This window comes from Magallana gigas, chromosome 8 (assembly GCF_963853765.1).
Source record: "Magallana gigas chromosome 8, xbMagGiga1.1, whole genome shotgun sequence".
In the NCBI taxonomy this organism is placed as follows: Eukaryota; Metazoa; Mollusca; class Bivalvia; order Ostreida; family Ostreidae; genus Magallana; species Magallana gigas.
Window position 1 is genome coordinate 38,600,837 of NC_088860.1, and position 23,377 is coordinate 38,624,213.

At 34.4% G+C, this 23,377-nt stretch overlaps 2 protein-coding genes, 1 long non-coding RNA gene and 1 pseudogene across 4 annotated transcripts in view; 2 read left to right on the forward strand and 2 right to left on the reverse strand.

Moving 5' to 3' along the window:
* LOC117690181 (E3 ubiquitin-protein ligase TRIM71) overlaps nucleotides 1-23,377 on the reverse strand; it is a 46,400-nt gene that overhangs the window by 7,212 nt on the left and 15,811 nt on the right. The window lies entirely within an intron of this gene.
* Nucleotides 6,124-23,377, forward strand: part of LOC117690187 (uncharacterized) — a 30,495-nt gene continuing 13,241 nt past the window's right edge. The window contains exons 1-3 of one of the 2 annotated variants that reach the window (XR_010708291.1): nucleotides 6,124-6,489; nucleotides 6,729-6,850; nucleotides 7,254-7,403. This is a non-coding gene — a long non-coding RNA (uncharacterized lncRNA). The remainder of the gene's footprint in view (nucleotides 6,490-6,728; nucleotides 6,851-7,253; nucleotides 7,404-23,377) is intronic. The other variant, XR_010708293.1, reaches the window with a different exon arrangement.
* On the reverse strand, nucleotides 7,755-10,251 carry LOC105322629 (E3 ubiquitin-protein ligase TRIM71-like). Its single transcript, XM_066068353.1, has 2 exons — nucleotides 10,097-10,251; nucleotides 7,755-9,833 (listed from the first exon to the last, which is right to left on the reverse strand). The coding sequence occupies exon 2, from the start codon at nucleotides 9,795-9,797 to the stop codon at nucleotides 8,142-8,144; it is 1,656 nt and encodes a 551-aa protein (XP_065924425.1). The 5' UTR covers nucleotides 9,798-9,833; nucleotides 10,097-10,251; the 3' UTR covers nucleotides 7,755-8,141.
* LOC105335058 (THO complex subunit 3-like) lies at nucleotides 11,137-23,130 on the forward strand (annotated as a pseudogene).

Genomic DNA, 23,377 nt, shown 5'->3' on the forward strand with positions numbered 1-23,377 from the left:
CATGGTGTTTGAACTACTTTTGATTAAAAAAAAAACACCACATTTTTATTTTAAACCTGGTAAATTAAAACATTGATAACACAGACTATCATAAGGTAACTATTTGTAATTTTTTCAGCAAAGCTAGTTTTTTTTTTTAATGACATTAATGTGTTGCATTTCAATTTTTTAATTTGGGGTCCTTTCTTAAACTTGGAATTTTATACATGTAGTCAAATAATCAAAATGCGTTGATATTATTATTTTCAATACAATTCATTTTTTCCATTCGGGCCTGCAAAATGTAACCTCAAATTTAAATTATGATACACAATATGCAGGCATCTGACGTTATAAAATTTTCTCAGGTGGCCGTGTTACACATATCTTTAGTGAATGTGCGTGTGTTATGTACACTTTTATCTTGATCAGAGTGTGTAATAGAGTCATTCTTTTCGAATAATTTTAGTGGCTCTGAAAAGAGCCGTTTCTCATAATTCATGATACTGGTTGATAGGACGGTAGCTGTGAAATCATTGGACCATGACATCTCCATCCTCTTCCTCTTCTTCTGAGTCACGCCTGACTTGTTGCATCTCCTGAGCTTTGATCATGGCGTATTCGTGGTAAACGTTGCGTAGACCCTCGATTGCCGCCAGGCGCAGACGTAGAGAGTACCGGAAAGAACGCCGACCGGAAGTGTGCGCCATTCGGTATCGTCTGCTGGCGGAGGAAAGTTTCTCGTTGAGCATCACAATCTGGAGGCAGGCTTTCTTGAAGTAAATTTCAGAGTGGTCTAATTTCTTGGCTAACTGCATCACGTTGTCGGAAGACATTCTGCTTTTGTTGTCAACTCTCTGTGGAATAATATGGTTTTTCGTGTCGATACGGTTTTTATAAGGATTTTGTCGGGGTTCCTTTGATAAGGCTTCCTCTTATGAGCGGTCTGAAATACCGCGACAAATGGCGCCGATGTCGGCATTGCGTTCCGAATCAAAGCCGCTATCTGGTTTTTAACAATGCCACAATGCACCGCCACAATCTTGAGATAAATTCTGATTTTTAGGGTAAAAAATGGTAAAGCAAGTTCTTAATGTATATTCATTCAGGGTATGACCGAAAAAGTTATTTCAAAGTGAAACCATATAAAGTATTATTTTTAAGAACAAAAATTAAAACAAGGACTGAAGATATGGCCTAAAATTGAAACCATCGAAATAATTTAAATTTTGCAAGCTAGATCTGTAAAAATTGTCATGTGTTATATAGAACCAATTTTCTTAAATTGGATTCTGTATAAGACTATGAATTATACTTTTAATATTACATGTAATTTACATAAGTAGTTCCATTGATTTCTATATAAGTTTTAAGTTTGAAAATATATTTCATACTTGTTGTTACAACAACTTGTTTTACAATTATGCAACAAGAAAGCTCTAATTCTTTTGTTATAAAAGCAAAATTTTAAGAATAAATTTTTCATTTTATTTGTTATATTTCCATAGAAAATCAGTACCAGACATAAAAAGTCCCTAATAAGCTTAATCGATTTTCCTAAGAAATAGAAAAAATACTAATGTATTTTATCATGTATAAACCTGTTTTTTTTTCATTTTCCAATGTTTACTCAGTAAAATAAACACTGAATGTTGAAGGGGACTACTTTACATTGATAAAATATCGATAGTTTTTTTTTTAAATGCTTAGTAGTTCTAATACAAATGTAGTTACATTCAATTACGTTCTTGATATATTCCACGGGAGAAACTTTTTTTTGGGGGGGGGGGGGGTTGGGTAAGGGGCAGTTCGGTGTTTTTTTCCTTCAAAACATTGTACCTTGTCTACGGCAAATCTTATTCTAGGCCTGTTCCCGTTCTGTAACGTTTACGCTATATACGCGTATAGCTTGCTTTATATTTCATATTTTGGAAAGAAAGATAAATGATGGGGGACCTTAAAAAATATTAATCCACCCGTAATCATTCATTCATTCATTTTATTTATTCTCATATTGTATAAAACAACATAGAGAAAATATACAATACATACAATATTAAACAAAAAGCAAGAGTGTATACTGTACACATCAACCTGGAGAGTTGACTCTCTTATTAATAATATTGATAAATTTACATAAGTTATTAATAACAGCTAATTTATTACATGAAAATAATTCAAAAAAGTTGAAAGCATTTGGTCGTCTAAAATACATTGATGGTAAATAAGCTTTTCTATATTCTTTCAATTCCGGACATATCATAATATAGTGATATTCGTCGCCAATGTTATTTTTACATAAATTACAAAATCGTTGATTTCTAGGTACATTGTTCCATCTGCCTGTCTCAATTGGCAGTTTATGGTTGCTTGTTCTAAATCTAGCTAATGTAGTAATGTTATTCATATAAGCACCAGAGTTTATGTAATATTTAGGTACAAAAGTGTTATTGGTAAACAAGTTATAGATCAATCCTTTACTAGATGCGTTACAATCAGAGACCCATTTTTGTTGAAATTGGTCAATCAAAGTTTGCTTAACAACATTTAAAATCCATTTTTCATTTTCTACATTATGCGTCAACCAGACATAGCTTAGACCACATTCATGTAAAATATTCTGTATACATTCAACCCATTTGAAATTATAATTATTGATTTGTGTTAGGCTATGTAAAAAATTATACAATATATATGACAATTTTGATTCTTTACCTTTCAACAATCTTGTCCAAAAATTCAACATTCTAATTTTTACTTTCACACACAATGGATATCTAGCAAGTTCACCGTAGATCATAAAATTTGGTGTGGACGTCTTAAGACTAAGTACAAGTTTACAAAATTTAAGATGCAATTTTTCAATGATACATAAATTTTCAAAACCCCACAATTCAGAACCATACAGTAAAATTGGAACAACCATTTTGTCGAACATATCAAGTTGACAATCAATCGATAGATTTAATTCTCTTGACTTTTTAATTATTGCGTACATAGCTCTGGTAGCTCTCGTCACTACATATTTCCTAGTACTGTAGAAAGAGCCTGTTCTTGAAAATATAACTCCTAAATATTTAAATTCCTTGACGATTTCTATTTCGTTACCATTGTATAGAAATGATACTTTTGAGGTTTGTTTACCTTTACCAAAAATAATAATTTTAGTTTACTCAACATTCACTTGTAATTTCCATTTTCACAGTACATTTGAAAACAATGAAGCTGATATTGTAGATCATCTTCGGTTTCGGACATCAACACAGTGTCGTCTGCATACAACATAATCATATTTCTTAGATAACAATTTAAATTTTGGTGCAATTTCTTCAGACAGGCTTTTTAGTCCTATGACATTTTCATGTGATAAAAAATCTTCAAGATCATTAAGATATAATGCAAAAAGAAACGGAGATAAGTTTTCTCCCTGTCGGACACCATTTTGACAAGGGAAATATTCGGAAAAATTATTATTATAAAATATTCTTGATCTACAGCCATTATACATATTGACAACAACCCTTAAACATTTCCCTTTAATTTGATATTCAATGAGTTTTTTCCATAATCCTATTCTCCACACTTTATCGAATGCAGCTTTAAAATCAATAAAAGCACAGAAGAGTTTCTTTTTCTTAAGTGAAAAAAGTTCAATCAGGGAGTAAAGAACAAACATATTGTCAATTGTAGAATAATTTTCTCTAAAAGTTTAACATATAATGGTATCATGATATTAATGGATGACTTAATATATTCATTAACAACAGTATCTGGTCCCGGCGATTTGTTATTTTTATTAGTTTTAACAACCTCAAGAATTTCGGCCGCGGTAACTGGGTCATTGAGCAAAGAGTTACAAAATGTATCTTCGCATTTATCATTGAAGGAAGAATAGTCAAATTCAATATCTAAGTCAGTTTTAAAATAGTCATAAAAATCTACTATGTTAATATCGTTAGATTCGTTACAGCTTTTATCATTCACGAGTTTCCAGTATTCTCTTGGATTTGAACTTCTTAATGTTTTAATGTTACGCTGTAGGTTATTTCTATAAACTTTGTAAGATTTATTTAATGTGCGCTTATATTTTTTCTGTGCTCCTTGCAGCTCGGATTTAAACACGCTGGTTCCATATAACTTGAATTTGCGTCTAATTTTCCTACAATTTTTTCTTGCTGTGAAACAATACGCATTAAACCATTGTTTTGTTTTGCTATTTCTAACCGAAGTTTTATTGCGCGGTAAAAATGTTCCAAAAGTGGTTTTGGCTGAGGATAATAGTACATCAGCTAAACTATTGAACAAAAAATCTACATCTTCCTTCTGTATTTCGACAGGGTCGCGTACTTTATCATCTATAGTTTGTTCAATACTTAATAAATTTAATGTATTTATATTTTGGCAAAACTCGCTCGACTTGTTTGGATCCCATGATCTGATTCTTTGTGTAGGATTAACATGATATGATATATCCTTATGATTTTCGTTATTTAACATTTCACAGCTTAACTGACAAGTCAATGGCATGTGGATATCAGAGTACAAACAGTTAATATCTAATACTTCAAAATGTTTAACAAACTTAAAAAAATCTGCATTACAAATAAAATAGTAAACAACACTTGATCTTGTAGTGGTGAAATTCCCACTATCTGCATCTCCGTTAACTCTTCCATTCATTATATATAAACTATTTGTTTTACAAAAATTCAACAGCTGATTTCCAAAAAAATTTGTTTTTTTATCACAACTTTTTCTATCAATATTAATGTTAAAAATATTCAACTTGTTTACATCAGTTAGGATATCACAATCTGTGTCTATCGATACTTCAAAATTTGACAAATCACTTTCCTAAAAAAAATCTTCCTTGTCAGATACTCTGGCGTTGAAATCGCCTGTTAAACACACATAGTCAAACTGAGAAATTAAATTTAAGTACTTAAGTTCTATTTCGTTAAATGCTTCTGATGAACTATAATTTGAACATTGAGGTGGGATGTATACAAAACCAAATAAAACATCATTCTCACAATCAAACAATTCACCCTTCACCCTAAACCAATAAACATATCTACATTCTGTTTCTATAGGCGTAATACATTTAGATAAGTTTTCACGGCACCCGACGACGATACCACCCGACCGGATTCGCGCACACACCTGTCTATTTTTCGCAAACAATACGTAATTGTCCAGTTCGATGGTGTCCAGGTCGTCTGTTTTTGTTTCGGTGAAGCACAATAGATCATAACGGTTCACTAGTTCTATGAACTCTGGATAGTTGAGACGTCTGTTGATACCGCAGACGTTTATGGATAATATATATCAATTTCAATGATGTACTGGTAATTGAACTGTATATATTTAACCGCCCCCCCCCCCCCCCATCTAACCAGTGACAACCGAGTTATATAATCATCTGGGCAGAACACCCAAACCTCCTCTGTGTAACATTGATGTTCGGGACTTTTGGTTTTTTTAATCACCCCAAATTAAATATTTCCGTTGTACCCTACAAATTACCAAAAACATACTACGTCTAACAAGCTGTCTAAAATCAATATAAATGTAAGTTTTAGTAGTCAGGGCATGCGCGGATCTAGATGAGAGTCGAAGCCCCCCCCCCCCCGAAAAATTCAACCTTATTTAATTCACAAAGTAAAATATCGACGAACCAGGCCTAGGATCCTTCTCCAAACAAAGTACCACCCCCCCCCTCCCCGCCCTGGGAAATTATCTGAACCCGCACATGATAGGATTCTCATTCCAGGGCCGTCGGAAGGCATTTCATATTGCATAGGGCGGCGAATTTGATAGAAAATAAGGTGGGGCGGGGAGTGAACCGGGGAGTGAACCGGATTTGACTTAAAATGATGATATCCTACGATATGTACCTTATATAAAATTATAATATAATTAACATATTATATTGTAGTAGATAAATACTAAAATATTAGTATTAATTGTAGTAGATAAATACTTTTAAAAAATATAACAGCGCTTTGTACTATGATTAATATGCTCATACATTGTAATATTCTCCTGAACGTAGCCTAGTCACGGTAGAATTGCCTAAGGGGGTTAAGGGTGAGGGACCGCATTCGGGGGGGGGGGGGGTACATTTCAAGTCGGGTTCGTAATACAGACACCAGTCGTCTGGATGCTGGTGGTAATTTTTTCTTAGTATGCAAAGATGATATGCATTTGTTTCTACTTCCTTGAAGGGGTTGTAATGGTCGAATGTGAAGGTACACACAGCACTCTTGAGTCCCGTTCTTGTTGGAAGCCTCTGCCTTTCCATGCAGGTCTCTGCTCCTGATGACTCCGAAAGACATTTCAGCTGTTTTGCAAAATTGATTGAAGTAGTTTGTGGGAAGTTTTGTCTCAGTCTGCTCTACTGCAGTACAGTATGTAAAAACTGTTCACTTAGCACAGGAATGACAATATCCATACTGTTTAAATGATGAAGTTGCCTCCCTTTGACTAGATGCCAACATCTAGTACCGGGTAGATCTTTTAATAATGATGTAATTTTTAAATTTTACATACATACTTTACATACATCATTCCAATTATTTTGATACAAGTTTTAAAATGCATGGATTTTAATCTATGTTTTATAATCCCAGATTACACATAGTGAATTAAATGTAGTTATTAATAAATGGTCTTAATTTTGCAAAAGTACTTGAGCATAATTTTTTTTTAATAATTTCAGTTTACAAAATGTTTTGTTTCACTCTAAGGTGCCCACCACCAAGGAGATAATGGTGCCCCCAGTCGCTAGACTATTTCTTCCTCTCTGATGCTGACGGTGGATTGTTGACCAGTTCCGTCTTTTCAGGAGATAAGATTTTGTATGCACAAGGTATAATTCACAAAGCTTGCATCAATGCAGCCTTGTTGTGCGACAGAGTATTTGGTTTAAAGCCATAGGAATGCCCTTTCTCAAATGTTTGCATGATTCAAATAGAGCGTAAAAATTATCTCCCAATTATATCAACAGCAGGGGTTTGGAGAAATGGAAATATTAGTAAATAATTTGTTTATCATCATCCTTCCATATTCCATTTAATTCATTAGAATATATTCTTGCTAATTAATGTACTCAATCCAGAATTAACAATTTTGCATCTTAAATATTGACATTTCATGATCAGTCATTTTAGCATCTCTACCTGAAATTTGGGTAAAATCCAGCCTTTTTTAAAAGCTTACGTATCTTAAACAAGCACTTGTTTCATATTTCACATGTATTTTACTTGTTACAGTCATCAAAAAGCAGTCAAATCATCTCAGATATCGCTGTCAGCCCACACTCATAACTGCACGTGCTGAGAGGGAGAATGAGGGCCTCATACCTCACTGCTCCACTGACCACAGATAGGCAGTATAACTGCTGCTTCAACGAAGACAAATTGGTACCAGTACTTATATGTACAAACTCTGTACTTTTATTTGATATATAATATAATTCCTCTCCCTCTTTTAAATTAAATTACTTGTTAGCATGACAATTGGATAATTGCTGACCCTGCAGGCGCCACAGTTTTGACGCCATCATGTGGTTGATGTCAAATTTAAAAGGCTAGTTGCTGAAAACAATACATTGATTTCTTTGTTTAAAGTTTTATTTAAAAACAATAATTATCATAAAGCATTCATAAGCAGTGTCATGTATATCTATGTCAATATACTCATTGTCTAAATACATTTTTAGAAATCTTGTAAGCAGTTCTGGAAAATACATATTATATGTATATTACATCTGTAATATACATAGAATCACTTGATTTATACATGTAATACATAAACACAGTTTGTTTACATACAATATAAACATGGTCAGTTGGTTTTAGATGTAATATCAATATAAAAGAACAATTTGTTTACATACAAACATATGATATATAAACAAATAAAGATTGAATAAATGGAATGATTAACTCATGACAACACAACACAGATACAGTGAGACAGTCTGTTTACATCTTGTAGACACGGTCAGTGTATGTGTGATACATTAAATTATCCACACACAGCATGTTTACATCTGATACACACCGTATGATGACATGTAATGTGTATAGTTACACAGTATGTAATATATACTTATATGCTTTGTTTACATATAATTGATAGAGTTAGTTGATTTACATTTAATATTGGATTTTCTTCACTTTACCTGTGTCATACTCAGCCACAAAGAGGTTGTCTCTGGAGTCCACACATAAACCCCATGGAAGCTGTAAATGACAGTTGTCAATGTAGCGGAGGAACTGTCCGTCTTGATCCAGGATGTGGATACAGTCGTTGTACTGGTCTGCTGTCAGGATCCGACCCTGGCTGTCTGTTGTGATGCCCTGTGGACTAAATAATTCCTTGGTAGTAGAGGGAGGACGGTAGGTAAACCGGAGTTTCCCGGCCTGATTGACCACCACTACTGCATGGGCGCCACGGTCTGACACACAGATATCTAGGTTCCTGTTCTCACTGATGTATCCACCAGATGAATAGAGAGGTTGTCCTTTGTCATCGTACTGAATACTTTGTTTCTCTGTGGAGCCAGAGTAACGCACAACTTTTGTTTGTTTATCATCATCACTGTCCATGACAACCAGGAGGTCACCAGAGGAGGTACTACAGACACCGTAAGGTATCCACCCCCGTAGTCTGATCACTGTCTTTATCTTTTTATTCTTCACTATGTTCACAGTTCTATCATAGTCATCAGCATAAACTAGATCCCCACTCCTTGTCACTGCTATGTCCTCTGGCCATTTCCCTGACTTGGTTTGGATGGTCTTCACTCGTTCCCCTTGGAGGTTGTAGAGTTTCATCATGCTGTCCCTACCACGCGTCCAGATCTCTGTATCATTCAGACACATCACACCATATACTCCATCCTCATACTCTGTGTCTATAGCTGTGATGACCCGGGGTACATCCATCAGTGACCGGTCTGGGGGAGAGGACTCGGCTCCCTGGGGCGGCATGCTGTAGTCTTGTTCCTCGGTTGTAAAAGATAATGCTGACAGAGAACCAAACTGTTCAATCAGCTGATCTGTGTGGATTTCCTGAGTCCTAAAGTTTGGTAAGGACACTTTGAGTTTAGGAGGCAATCTTCTGAATGCAGCATTCCTGGATTTGTACTCAGAGACAAGGCTGACATCTTTGGAGTTCAGTAACTTCTTCAGTTCAGCAATGGTCTGTGTGATTTCAGAAATGGTGCGTGTGATTTCATCTTCCTGTTTATTTAGGATGGGCAGGTGTTTGGATTCCATTTCCTCCACGTTAGATTTCAGGTTTGTGATAATGGTGTCTATTTCTCTGTGCCAGACTTCTCCTTGTTTGTCAATTGCTGTTGTCAATTTCCGGGAGTTTTTACTCAGATCAGCTTTCTGCACTGGGATGTTAGATGCAATCTCTTTGTATTTAGGATAAATGAATTTTTCTAATTCTTGCAAATCTTTTTCTAAAATTTCTGTTTTAATTTCAAAACTTTGGAAAATGTCAATTTTTTTATGTCCGGAGTGTTTTCCAGAAGAAATACACTTTGCACAAATAGGAATGTCACATTGTTCACAATGGAGTTCACATTGTTTGGTGGGGTGTTTCCTACATTTAGGATTGTTCAGAGTTGTTAAATATTGTTTAAGTGGAACCACTTTATGAACTTTAGAGGAATCAGAGAAATGTTTCTCTACACAGTCTTTACACAGATGTATATGACAAACTTCACAGTACATGGGGGCCACAGAGTCCTGACACAGGGTGCAGCGTACAACATCCTGGGCGCTGTTCCTGGGGTCCATGATTAGGGATCCCTTGTAAGTATAGGGGAACTCAACCTGGAAAGTAAATTCAGTATGTATATATGATGTATACATGTATTATCTTGGTTTGATTAATGTGTTATTATATTTAAGATTCAGATATATTCCATTTCATGGATAAAATTTATATCTGTGTAGAGTCATGCATGTATAAGTATTTTTTTTTATTTTTCATGACTGATTACAAAAAAAGAATGAATTTAAACATAAGAAAATATTAGTCCAAAGATTTTAGATTATCAAGAAAAAACAATAAGAAAGTGGATTATAAAACTTACCTAATGTTACCCCATTAGTAAACTTCAAATCCTCATGATCCAACATGGCGGGCGTCAGGTGTTTATTCTTTCTGGTCGGTTGCTACCTGTGCAAGATCACGTGAATGAATTTAATGTCAGGAAGTAATTTGTGCTTGTGTATGTGTTGGTTCAGAATTCAGGTCACCCATTGTTGGGAAGGTTAAATAGATCTGACATTTTTATCACTATTAGGTAAAGGGTAATATATTAATTTTTATTATGAAAAAAATATATAACGTCTGGTGCCTGTGTGCTGAAGATACATGTATTAAAATCAGCTTTAAAATGTAGGCTATTTTTAGTTTCAATTAAAGAAATAGATTTTGTTTCTTATGATCTTTTTCTGAAATCGACATTTCTCTATAAACTGATAAAAGCTGGTGTGGTGTAATGGTGCACACATTCCTTTGGGAATGAAGAGTGGGTTCAAATCCCATCATCAGCATACAAATGTAGAGACTTATATAAATTCATGTTAAATTAATGTTTAATGGTTGAATAATTAATGTAGCAAAAAATACAGTAATTAAAGGTTGCATGGTCATGATTTTTTTTGAATCTACATGTAGCAGTACGATGCGTCCTAATTATCACCGTACAATTATTTTTTTTTGGGGGGGGGGGGGGGGGTAGACTTATCAGAAATCTAGAAACCAGAAGTTATGTCTAACTTGCAACAAAAATGGAAAAAAATTATCAACATTATGCAAATTTGCATTACCCACATTTTAAAAAAGCATTTTTAAAATCATGATAATTTACTTATAGAAAACAGATTATTTTTGAAATTAAATAGTTGCAATTTTGTCTAATTATCTGTTCTAGTACATGTATAATGCTAAAATTAATTTTCAATAATGCCAGAATTGATGACTTTACTATGGTAGAGAGCAGAAATTTAGAATTTGAAACACAGTAATTATAAAGAAATTAAAACAACGGTAAGACTTCAGCAAGACTTTCATTAGAAATTGTTATGTCAGCGATATGGCACGTGGGCCTCTGGTTTCCGGAACTTTTCAATCCACTCGGTAGGTTTTTATTCTACAAAATCCAAAGATGGCGACTTACATTGAAAACATGCGAAAACATTTTCAGCAAAACAAGAGAATACGAGAGCACACGGCACACGACTCCAAAGTTCACTCTGTGGCGTGGAGCTGTGACGGACGGCGCCTGGCCTCAGGGTCCTTTGACAAAACTGTTAGCGTTTTCCAGCTAGACAATGACAGAGACCGAATGGTAGGCTGCTGGAGTGTTGCACTGTAAACATGGCTTAGGCAAAATAATTCCGATTATTATAGGTGTCATAACACCGTATTTCACTGAAAGTTCACGTCAAAAAATGGCTGATGCAAAATAATTCCGGAATTCTCCTTTGAATTTGGGGCGTATCCGCACGTCACAGGAGCTGCTTTTTATGAGATGAAAAACAATGTGTAGGAGGTCTAACTATCCCAGTTTTGTAATAAATCGAGGTAATTTAATTACTTTTGATGCGTGTTGTTCCAGAGGGGGGTGAAAAGGCCTGGGCTTGATTTTCAAGCACGTGTAACTTCGAGGTAAACAAAGTCTCACGCCTTGCGGGAATGCAAGTGTGTATTTTGCAAGAAAATTGTAAATGAAGTGTTGTTTAAAAATATGTCAAGGGGATTTTTCTGAGAAATTCGTTTTGAATTTTTAATCTGTAAAGTTGTGCAATTTTGGTAAGAATATATTACTAAAATTTAATACTGTAGTGACACCTATAGGCTTATATTCTTTTTAAATGAGGATGTTTATTTTTGACATGCTTGTTGCATAGTTTAACACAAAAATCTACTGAATGATTTTTGTCAATTTTGAGATAGTAAGGTTACAAAAAATGGAACTGGAAAACTGGGTTGTTTTAGCATGATGTCAATTATGTACAAGGATATATCATGCTCAAAGTTAATGTTGGAAAACAACTTAAAGATCTGTTTATGCATCTAAACTATTTAAATTAAGGTTGTATGGGACACCTCCATATTGTGACGTATTGTTTATCGAAATAAACAATAAAATGAAGTGTAATTGTATAGGTAATTTCTTTCCCAATATTGTAACCTAACAGCGTAGCTCAGTGGGTTAGAGGGTTTACTACAAATCTGTAAGTCATGAGTTCAAATCCTGCTGGGTGTTTTACATTTTTTACCTCTTCAAATATTTTTAAAAGCTATTTTTGATTAAATATTGTAAAATTTTAAAATTCTACGCTAGTGAAAGTATTCTATTTAGAATTATAATGTATTTTAATCCACATTAATATTGGCAGGTGTCCCATACCACCTTAATATTTTTTCAAACATTGATTAGTCTGACAATTATTTTTGGATCTGTCTACAAACTCTTTAGGTCAAAGATTGCACATTTCGTGGACATAGCGACAGTGTCGACCAGCTGTGTTGGCATCCAAAGAATCCGGATCAGTTGGTGACAGCTAGTGGAGACAAGACAATACGAATCTGGGACGCCCGGACCAATCGTTCTGTGGCCACTGTCAATACTAAAGGTAAAACAACGGTTGATACCATGACCCAGGAATAATTGATCTATAGACATTGACAATACTTACTTTGAGATAAAACAGCTGTTAACATGGTTAATACAAATGTACAGGGACTTTTGGACACTTCAATAAATGTATGCATACCTGTTAACCCTCCCGCATTGCGCGGGAGACTCCCGCAAAACGGCCTAAAAATCTAAGATCTCCCGCATCCAACCTATCTCCCGCGCGGGAGACAAATTTCTCCCGCAATCGTATTTTGTCTTCCCCATACCCCCCCCCCCCCCCCCCAAACTTCTGAATCTTTACATGCAAATTTCAACAACCACTGCGGGTTTTTCTCTAATTTTGAGCTAAAAAAGCTGCAGTGTAGCTTGAATATATAAAAATCCATCCAAGTACTGTCTACCGTGATCATAGTATGACATGTCATAGTCCAGTTTACTTTTTACGATTACTTCCGGTTTTGACTTAAATCAGTTACGTATTTAGTTATGCATAGGCCTTATGAAAAAATAAGTGAAAGCTTAAAACATCTTGATTTTACTCTGTAACACCAAAGAAAACAATACACAGCCAGTGGTGTCACTCAATAACAGGTGCACAGGTAAAGCACCCAAGCCACGTGCTGTGAGTCGTAACTAATTCTGTCTGGCCAGCACGGTCGGTAAAAATCAAAGTGAGTTTGGAACACTGAGTGTTTATACAAGCTACCGATAAAAAAGCATTTCACAAGAATTTTTTAAAAGTTTATAGTACCGGTACTATGAATTACAGGGATGCTATAGATATTACAACAGAGATCATTTTTAAATGATACTGGAGAAATACATGTTGTTTTGTGAATTAAAAATCTATCCTATATATAAGGCAAAAAATAATTTTAATGAATATTATTTACTGGGATTTTCTTAACTGGGTTTCACTGCAAATTCAAAATACGCAAAATAAATTTTCTGTGTTTACCCTAGATGTCAGCATGCAGTGATGGTTCAATACTGAACAATAAGAAGACTTAATATAAAAAGTGGCACTATTGACTTCTTGTATTGTACCATGCAAACAAAATAATAGTTTTCTGAACATGTACAGCAACACAAGTTGTAATTGCACACTGGTAGTCATAGAAATAATAAAATTTAAAATGATGCAAATGCATTTAATTTAATTACAATTGTAAAATAATGTATCTAACAGTATTTTTAATATATATTAGCATTTCACGTGAAAAAACGTCGTTTACGCAAAATCTCCCCCTTAGCCAGGTTGGTAAGGGGGAGATTCTCCCACATAGCAGCTTTGAAAGGTTAACAGGTATGTGTATGTGAAATTCCATTTTTGATACTATTGTTATACATTAACTGTAAATCAATATTTAAGGTGAAAACATAAACATCTGCTGGTCACCAGATGGCAGCACTATAGCTGTGGGCAACAAGGACGATCTAATTACATTTATTGATGTCAGAAGTCACAGGTCAAAGGCCGAGGAACAGTTTAAGTTTGAGGTCAATGAGATCTCGTGGAACAATGACGGGGACCTGTTCTTCTTGACGAGTGGGCAAGGCAGCATAAACATACTGAGGTACATGTAGTTTATAGATAGATGAAGTATAAAACATTGCAGTATAATGAAGCATTAATGAACTGATGGTAATGCTATTGTAATGAACTAATGGTTAGGTAATTGATGGCTATGACAGCTTAATGTATTGCAAAGTTTTTCATAATTGTGCATATTTTATTTACCCGGTACTTGATACTTTGTGCAGCATTTTGGTAATTTTGAAAAAAATGAATTGTATGCAAATAAAACACCTTGTCATTGACAGCTACCCAGATTTAAAACTCCAGCACACCCTGAATGCTCACCCTGCTAACTGTATCTGTATCGAGTTTGACCCCAAGGGAAAGTACTTTGCCACCGGTAGTGCGGACGCCTTGGTCAGTATTTGGGATGTAGCAGAGCTAGCCTGTATTAGGACCCTCTCCAGGTAGTAAGAGTTGTGCACAATGTACATGTATTCACATGTATGATTCACTACACAAGTACTGTACCTTTCGTTGCATAGAAACTACACATGTACACTCATAATGGTCTCAAAAACTTATTAGATAATTTTATTTTTCCTGTAAAATGGTGCTATTTGAGATCTACTAACTGCAAAAGGTTTTTGTGTATTTGTGTACTGATAATATTTTGAAAATTTAAAGCCTTTTAAATTCTAAAGCTTAATAAAGTTTACTGATATAAAGTTTAATGTGTAGCTCATGCATTTTATATGATATTGTTTAATATGCCCAAGAAATCCAAGATATAAGCAATGAGATTTTGGTCTGTTTCTTTAGAAGATTTTATTAGAACTGAACCATCTTTATATCATATTATAACTCTACTAAGTAGGGAATTCTGATTTTTTGTTTGAAGTATTTTTCTGTTTTATTGCATTCACTGAAAAACCGAGTCATGGACATTTAATGTGTTGATTTCAGGTTAGAGTGGCCAGTCAGAACTCTAAGCTTCAGCCATGATGGCAAAATGTTGGCCTCAGCATCAGAAGATCTGATTATAGACATAGCAGAGGTCGACTCGGGTACGAATGTGATTGTAGATGTTTTATGGATGTTACATTTACGTAGGGCTCTGCAACTAGCATGGAAAATGTAATCCAGTTGCTTTAGCCTCATTCAGAATTGATATTATTGGTAAAGGCAAATCCTGGTGCATGATGAATGGTAAAAGGTTAGAAACCCGACACATACACTTAGTTGACTGGTATCACAGGTACTGGGTGCCCACTTTGTTCTAGTCAGGGTAGTGAGGTGTTTACCCTGGGTGGAGTGAGCAGGGTACATAAAACAGGTGTTAGTACACACACTGGTCAGGTGGAGAGAGAACACCTGGACAGGTGAGACAAACACACAGACAGGTTACAGTAATGCAGCCCCCACCTGTGTAGCCACAAAGACTAGGTGTTGTTGGGTTGATGCTGACAACTGCTCTCTGAAACTAGGAACTCTGTCACATTTCGTACATGTAATAATACAAGCTGAACAAATGTACACACAGACAGGTAGCAGAAACACAACCCCTCACCAAATGCTAAGGTTGAAATATGAATCTTTTTTAAAAAATTCATTGACAACTTTTTAGGTGTCATCACATTTTGTGCAAATTTAGAATCAAAAACTTCAAAATTTGAAGTGCTGATTTTAGCAATATATTGATAAAATTATGATACTAGTATTGCTATGTAAAAGAGCCAATGTTGTTAACAATTTTGAAATTTGTTTTCATTCTCAAAATTGATGAATATGATTTGTAAATAAATTCCATCAAATAAAATAATTATTTCAGAAAATTCAAATTGGTAAAACAAAAATCATAATGCCAGTAAAGGGGGATAATTCCTATCAAAATACCTCCCTTGCAAGGTAAGAAATAGTCATGAAAATGATATATGTTATAGTGGACATCTTAATGTAAATGTGTTAAAAAAGGCAACAACAAAAAAATTCATTGACAAATAATTTTACACTGCAACTCCCTGTTACCCTCAAGTCCATATATTGGTATTTCTGAATTATGGTATGAATTAGAGTTTTGGATCAACTACTGACGTGGAATTATTTAAATTCACGAAGGCCAATTTCTGTGGATTGTGGGTTTTTTGCTAATTCGTGGGAATGCAATTTTGTGAATGTGTCGATTTTCAGTTTCAGTTTGACAACTTCCCCTTTCATAATTTGTTTTCATTGAGGATCTAATTTCGCTGGGAAGGGTAACTCACGCATACCAGTAAAAATTGAGCCATTATGAATTCTAATGAATCCGCAGAACACATGTACAGCTCTATATTACATACGACACAAAATGCATACCTTTTAGATTTTTTGATTTGAAGATTTTCCATTCTCAGTAATCTCATTACCTTTAAAGTAATTTTTAAATATCTGGGAATAAAATGCTCATTAATGGTACAGAAGTTTGTATTTTATGTTTGAAAATGTATAACACATACCAGTTAATTCCTTATATATTTAACAGGTAAAAAGTCACAGAATTAACATGCGAGGTCCGACTTTCACAGTTGCCTGGCATCCAAGTCGCCCCCTACTGGTTAACACCTGTTTGACGATCGTGACATGAACGACAGATATCGGGATGCAGGGACCGTGAAAGTGTTTGGATTCCCAAGCGATAACACATGAATGTTTTAACTTGGTACTTCACTCAGTGAGAGTTGAAGTGAGAAATGTCATGCTCAGAAGTGTATAAAGGTGGAAAGTGGACAGAAAATAACCAAAGTGAAGAGAAAGTGACATAGCACAACTTATGGTGATTTTCATGTGATGAACAAAGCACCTGGTGTAAAGGCTGGTGGCAGTTATATTATTGTATTAGACACCATTAATAGATGGATGAAAGGTATGGCATATATTCTGCTTTTGTACTTTAAATGTTTTAAATAACGAAATATTTTTTTCCATCTTATTATGATATCTGATTTTGATACATGTATCTTTACAAAGGAACACATGAATGAAATTATGTTAATTTTATTTATTTAATTAGAATTTCAAAAGCTTGGGTTTACATTTGTAATAGATATCTATATATATTGGCTTATAACAAGGTAGTATATACATCTATCAGTGGCGTAGCGCCCTTTACGCAAAAACGCAAATGAATACACAAAATTTTGCAAAGCATAGGTCTTATGATTTGAGTTTCCTATTGTTTGCACGTAAACAAATCGTATTGAGACTCCACTAAATTATAATCTGCATATTTAGTATTCAGTTCTCATCGTAAACCAATGCACTTACTACGATTCCGGAAAATACCGTCATTCCATACTTTACATTAAAATTAATTGGAAGTTCGTTTGAATCAAAAATTAATATGGACGAGCTATACCTTTGACTTTCATGTTATTGGCTTAAAGAATGATCTACAATAAACTTATTAAAATGAGATGAACAACTTTTAACTCCTTTCAAGTATAGACATTCATTTCAAGTTTAGACATTCATACTAAAATCTAAAAACACATCAAGTTTTGAGTGTTTGTCCGTAATTGTATTCTGTCAGTCTATACTTACATGTAATTTAAAGACGGCGGTCGGGTGATTAAAATTTGGCCAAAGTCACAATACATTGTGATAAACTTGATCAAAAATTTGTCATTTAGGTAAGTGTGTTACGGTTTGAATAATAGACCTGTTTCAAAACGCCTATTATCTTTAGTCATATGCAGTTGGTTTCCGCTGGGGTATCAGTGTTTCATATATAATTTCACATTCTTTTAAAATTCAACATTTCCCATACACATACAGTGTGTAAAATTGTAACATTTTGAGACAAAATCTCATCATCAAAAGCCTTTAAACCTACAAGCTAAAACCTAAAATCCAAGAGCATCGGGAGTCTTGAAATTTTAAAGAAAATATTTGAAGAGTACCAGGTAAATAATGTTTGTCTCGGAATTCAGCAACTTTTGTTCATATTTATTGGAATAATAATACTTAAAAAATGTCATATTTTTAAGGCAGTTTTGTCATTCAAATAACATAAAATCCAGGAGCTTCCGGGGGCTTCGCCCCCTGGGTCCCCACCAGGGCTCTGCCCTAGACCCGCTGGGGGCCTCAAAGCGGCCCCCATTTCATTTCATTTTATTTATTCTCATATTGTATAAAACATAGAGAAAATATACAATACATACAATATTATACAAGAAGCAAGAGAGTATACTGTACGCATCAACCTGGAGAGTTGACTCTCTTATTAATAATATTGATAAAACATAAGTTATTAATAACAGCTAATTTATTACATGAAAATAATTCAAAAAATTTGAAAGCATTTGGTCGTCTAAAATACATTGATGGTAAATAAGCTTTTCTATATTCTTTCAATTCCGGACATATCATAATATAGTGATATTCGTCGCCAATGTTATTTTTACATAAATTACAAAATCGTTGATTTCTAGGTACGTTGTTCCATCTGCCTGCCACCCCCTACCTTTTTTTGAATACAGTAAATTAAAATGTAGCTACGCCACTGTCTATCATGCATGCACAATGTACATGCAATGACATTTTACATCCTTGAGCAAGTCATATCAGTGTAAAAAAACAAAACATTGTAAATCCATGCATGGAACAGTATTTATCAATTAATGTCATGAATACATGTACTTGATGTTTTATGACATCTTAAAAAAAAACCCCAAATAACATTCTGCAATCTGCAATATTAATTACTACTCATCAGTTGGATCTATAAGCACTCCTTCTGTTGAAATATTTATACAAATTACTGACTTGTACGTGTATGCTTATACATAGAGAGAGGCTCAAAATGCATAGGTGTATTGCAATTAGAGTGTCTCATATTTTAAGTGCCATATACACTCCAATACGGTCTTAAGTGATGGATGCATTATTCTTTACTTTCTACAAAACTCATAATTTTCTCTTTCTATATTGATACATAGATATTATATCAAGTCTTAATTTGATATTGAAAAGAATGTACACATTTTTTGTAGATCTTGCTGTCGGTCAGAGTAAGATCTAGACCCCATAGTGCCACAGGTGACCATCGTGTACAGTGTAGTTCAGCTGCTCTGCCTGATTGACAATGGAATGGACGCCTGTCGATATCACCAGACCTTGGGAATGTGGGACCAGGCCGTCTAGCTGGCTAAGGTATATCTGTCATAGAAAAGACATTATTTAGTGTACACTGTACTCAGATGGATCTCATGATGTCATATTTCTTGTTGTAATAGGCAACATTAATGAATACAAAACAGTCAGTTTTTAGCTCATCTGAGCTGAAAGCTCAAGTGAGCTATTCTGATCACATTTTGCCTGTCGTCCGTCTGTCTGTCTGTAAACTTTTCACATTTTCAACATCTTCTCAAAAACCACAGGGCGAATTTCAACCAAACTTGGCACAAAGCATCCTTAGGCTAATGGGATTCAAAGTTGTGAAAATTAAGGATCACGCTCTTTTGCAAAGGAAGATACATGTAATTAGGAATTATTGAAAATTTTTATAATTTTTTTAAAATCTTCTTCTCGCGAACCAAAAGGACAGGAAAGCTGAAACTTGTATAGAAGCATCCTCGGGTAGTGTAGATTCAAAGTTGTGAAAATCATGACCCTCAGGGATAGGGTGGGTCTATATTGGGGGGGAGGGGGGGGGTGACTTACATATGAAAACATGTATATAGAGTAAATTTGTAAAAATCTTCTTCTCAAGAACCATTGGCAAGGAAAGTTAAAATCATGTGGAAGCATCCTTAGCTAGCGTAAAATCAAGGTTGTGAAATGGGGGGGGGGGTCAAATTTTTACATAAGAATATATAGAGTACCGGTAACTCTTTAAAAATTATCTTCTCAAGAACCATTTGGCCAGTAAAGCTGAAACTTATATGGAAGCATCCTCAGGTAGTGTCGATTAAAGGTTGTGAAAATCATGACTCCCGAGGGTAGGGTGACACCACAATGGGGGTTTGATTTTTTACATATGAATACTGGTATATAGAGTAGATCTTCTCAAAACCATTAGGCCAGAAAAGCTGAAACTTGTATAGAAGCATTCTCAGGTAGTGTAGATTAAAAGTTGTTAAAATCATGACCCTTGGGGGTAAAGTGGGGCCACAATGGGGGGATGACGTTTTACATAGGAATTTAGAGTAAATCTTTAAAACTCTGACATCTTCTCAAGACCCATTTGGGGAGGAAAGCTGAAATTTGTTTGGAAGCATCGTCAGATAAAAAGATTTCAAGTTTATTCAAATCATGATTCCCCGTGTGTAGGGTGGGGTCACAAGAGGGGGGGGGGGGGCAAATTTTTACATAGGAATATAGAGAAAAATATCTTTAAATCTTTTTCTAAAAAAAACATTTGCCTAGAAAAGCTGTTACCATATATATACTCGCTTATAGGTACGGTTTGTCTATAAGTCGGTTGTCATTTTCCAGCTTTAATTTGAAGATTTTGCTGTTGACTCCCTTATAAGTCAGATCACTTTTTTAGGACAATTGATGTTCAGATACTCTCAATAAAATACCACATTTTATCATACATGTTTTGCGTTCTAAAAAAATTGTCTTTGTTTCACCCCATAATTGCTTTTAGACTATTTCTCTCATGGGTTTATGATGTTAATAACTTTTGATTTTAAATGCCATTATTTTTTATAACAGTAATTACAAGTTGGTAATAGCTTCAAAACTACCAGAGTCCTTTTGAAAATTTGATGATAGTGATTTATTTTTACTTTTATAGTGTAAGCAACTTCAGATAGTAGAGATTCAAGTTTGTTCAAATCACAATCTTTAGGAGTATTGGGGGCCACATTGGGGATTCAGTTGTACAAAAGAAAACATTTTAATTATTCACAAAACTGAAATATTATTATATATGCTTTTACTTATATGCAAGAATTTTTATATATTGTTGATTCTTTAGAATTGTTTAAACTTTGGCCCCTGGACAAATATTTGGCCTTACAAGGGGTTCAAAGTTTGATGTAGGTTTATATCCTGTATATAAACAATTGTTAAGGGTCTTTTTGAGAACTGCAATGCTGAATGTGATATGACTTTAAAATCCTGTTAGAAAAGGGACTTGATTATAAAATTAATATAAGAATATCCAGGGGGAAACAGATTTTTTTGTATAGGATCTACATGTATTATACCACCTTGTCCAAATATTTTGTATTATGACTCCATAAGCTGATTTTATCATGCCTATTAGTGTTGCTCTGGTGAGCGATGTGGCCCGTGGGCCTCTTGGGTTTGAGTTATTGTGAAAATGAACCCTGATCGGCTCTTGTAAGATTTGATACTTAAACACTTTTTTTAAAGTTGGAGAGAGAGAGAGAGAGAGAGAGAGAGATGAAGACAGATAATTATAACAATATTCTGTTGATAGTTTATTGATAGTTGAATGATTACAGTTCCACTTAATGTAGTTTTAAGGTAAGCATGCCTACATTGTCATCTATCTCTATCTGTGTGTGTTTACAGTTTCACTGGTGGAGGCTGTTTACCTGGAATACGCCTGTCTACTGGCCAACCTAGGACTGAGGGCACCTGCCAAGTTCTACTACCAAAAGCCGGCGATAAAGGGAGGCAATTCAAAGAGGAATTCATTCTCTTTACCTAAAAATTGTACCATGTCTGTCAATGATGGAGAAAAAGTGAAATGATGGTCCTTGTTAACTGACAGTAATGGAGAGAATATTTTCTAACAAACAGTTAAAGATGAACAGGTGAAATGATGGCATTGCTACTATCTTTTATTACAGTTAACTCAATGAAAAGATGTGGTATTATCATGTGGTATATTTTATATGCAAGTATTCTTGATTTATGATTTATACAATTCGCCGTACAAATTACAAATTGATCGTTCACTAATTGAAAAGTATCTTAAATTTCCTTGATCATATTAGCATAATTTGCAAAAAACTACATATGTTATGAGTTAAATTTGGCCTCCATAATTCACCATTTTTTTTGTGTTTCAGGTACAATAAAATGTTATGTTATGTTATATTTTAGAAGAGCTAATGTATAATCTATTTGTCACCTATTTATTTGATTTATTTGCACTCACTGGCAGTATATGATGTCAGAAATGACGCTATTTCTATAATTAAATCAAGATCAGTCAAAAATTGACATTTTTCTTATCTTTTTATGAATGGAGAATATAAAGCGCATGCTTGAACAAGGACATTTTTTTGCCACCTATTAGCCTTGGCTAGATTCATCTCTGATTAAAATATTTTGTTTGTTCAAGCATGCGCTCTATGTTTCCGGAAAGAAAAACTACTTGAAAACAAGCTGTTTTATGCTAAAAATGCAAACAATGGTGGGGAAAGGTTGTCTTTATGAATTCATATTTCTAAATTGTGGGCAGTTGAATCAAAATGAACATTATGTAAAAACATCACATATATATCTGTACAAAGAAAACAAAGAATTTCAATAAAATGATGATGTTCATTTCAGGGGGCCATTTTAGGTCCTTATCATATATAGTCCTTTATATGATATTAGATTTTATTAAATTGTAATAATTTAATTCATTACATCTTACCTTCAAAATACCATGACAGAATTTATTTAAAAATTAATGGAAGACCAAATGTAACATTTTATAACTTATGAGCTTATGATATAAGAAGTCAAAATCAGGACAAATCCTATATGTGAATACATGAAAATATCATATCCACAAAATGGTTTTTGAATTACAAGTACTGAAAAGATATAATAATAATAATGATAATATAAATCATCTGCTTCATTAACAGAAGTCTGGAACGTCATGAATGAAACTACCTATAATTGTCATCACCTAGCAACCATTCAGACAGCCTGTACCAAGCTTCAATAACTTCCAAGTTCCCTGCATCACCGTCGACAACTTGGCTTCTGATTTCATGGATGAGGAGTTTGACAGTGGATACTACAGCTTCAGTGACAATGCCTCCATCAATTCCAGTGGCTCCATTTCTCCTAACTCTAGTGCCATGGACCAACTGCAACAGAAGTTTCTTGAGGATTCCAGCCTGAAAAACGAGTGTTCTAACTTTGATGATCTGTGTGTGTACGAGTCCATCATGGATAGTTGTTCAAAACCCTGTGATGTTTTAGAGGCCAGGAACATGTCGTCTGCTGTCATTGTGTCATCT

Bases quoted from the DNA above. Each gene is read 5' to 3' on its own strand.
- LOC105322629 (XM_066068353.1), bottom strand. From the start codon at position 9,797: ATGGACCCCAGGAACAGCGCCCAGGATGTTGTACGCTGCACCCTGTGT.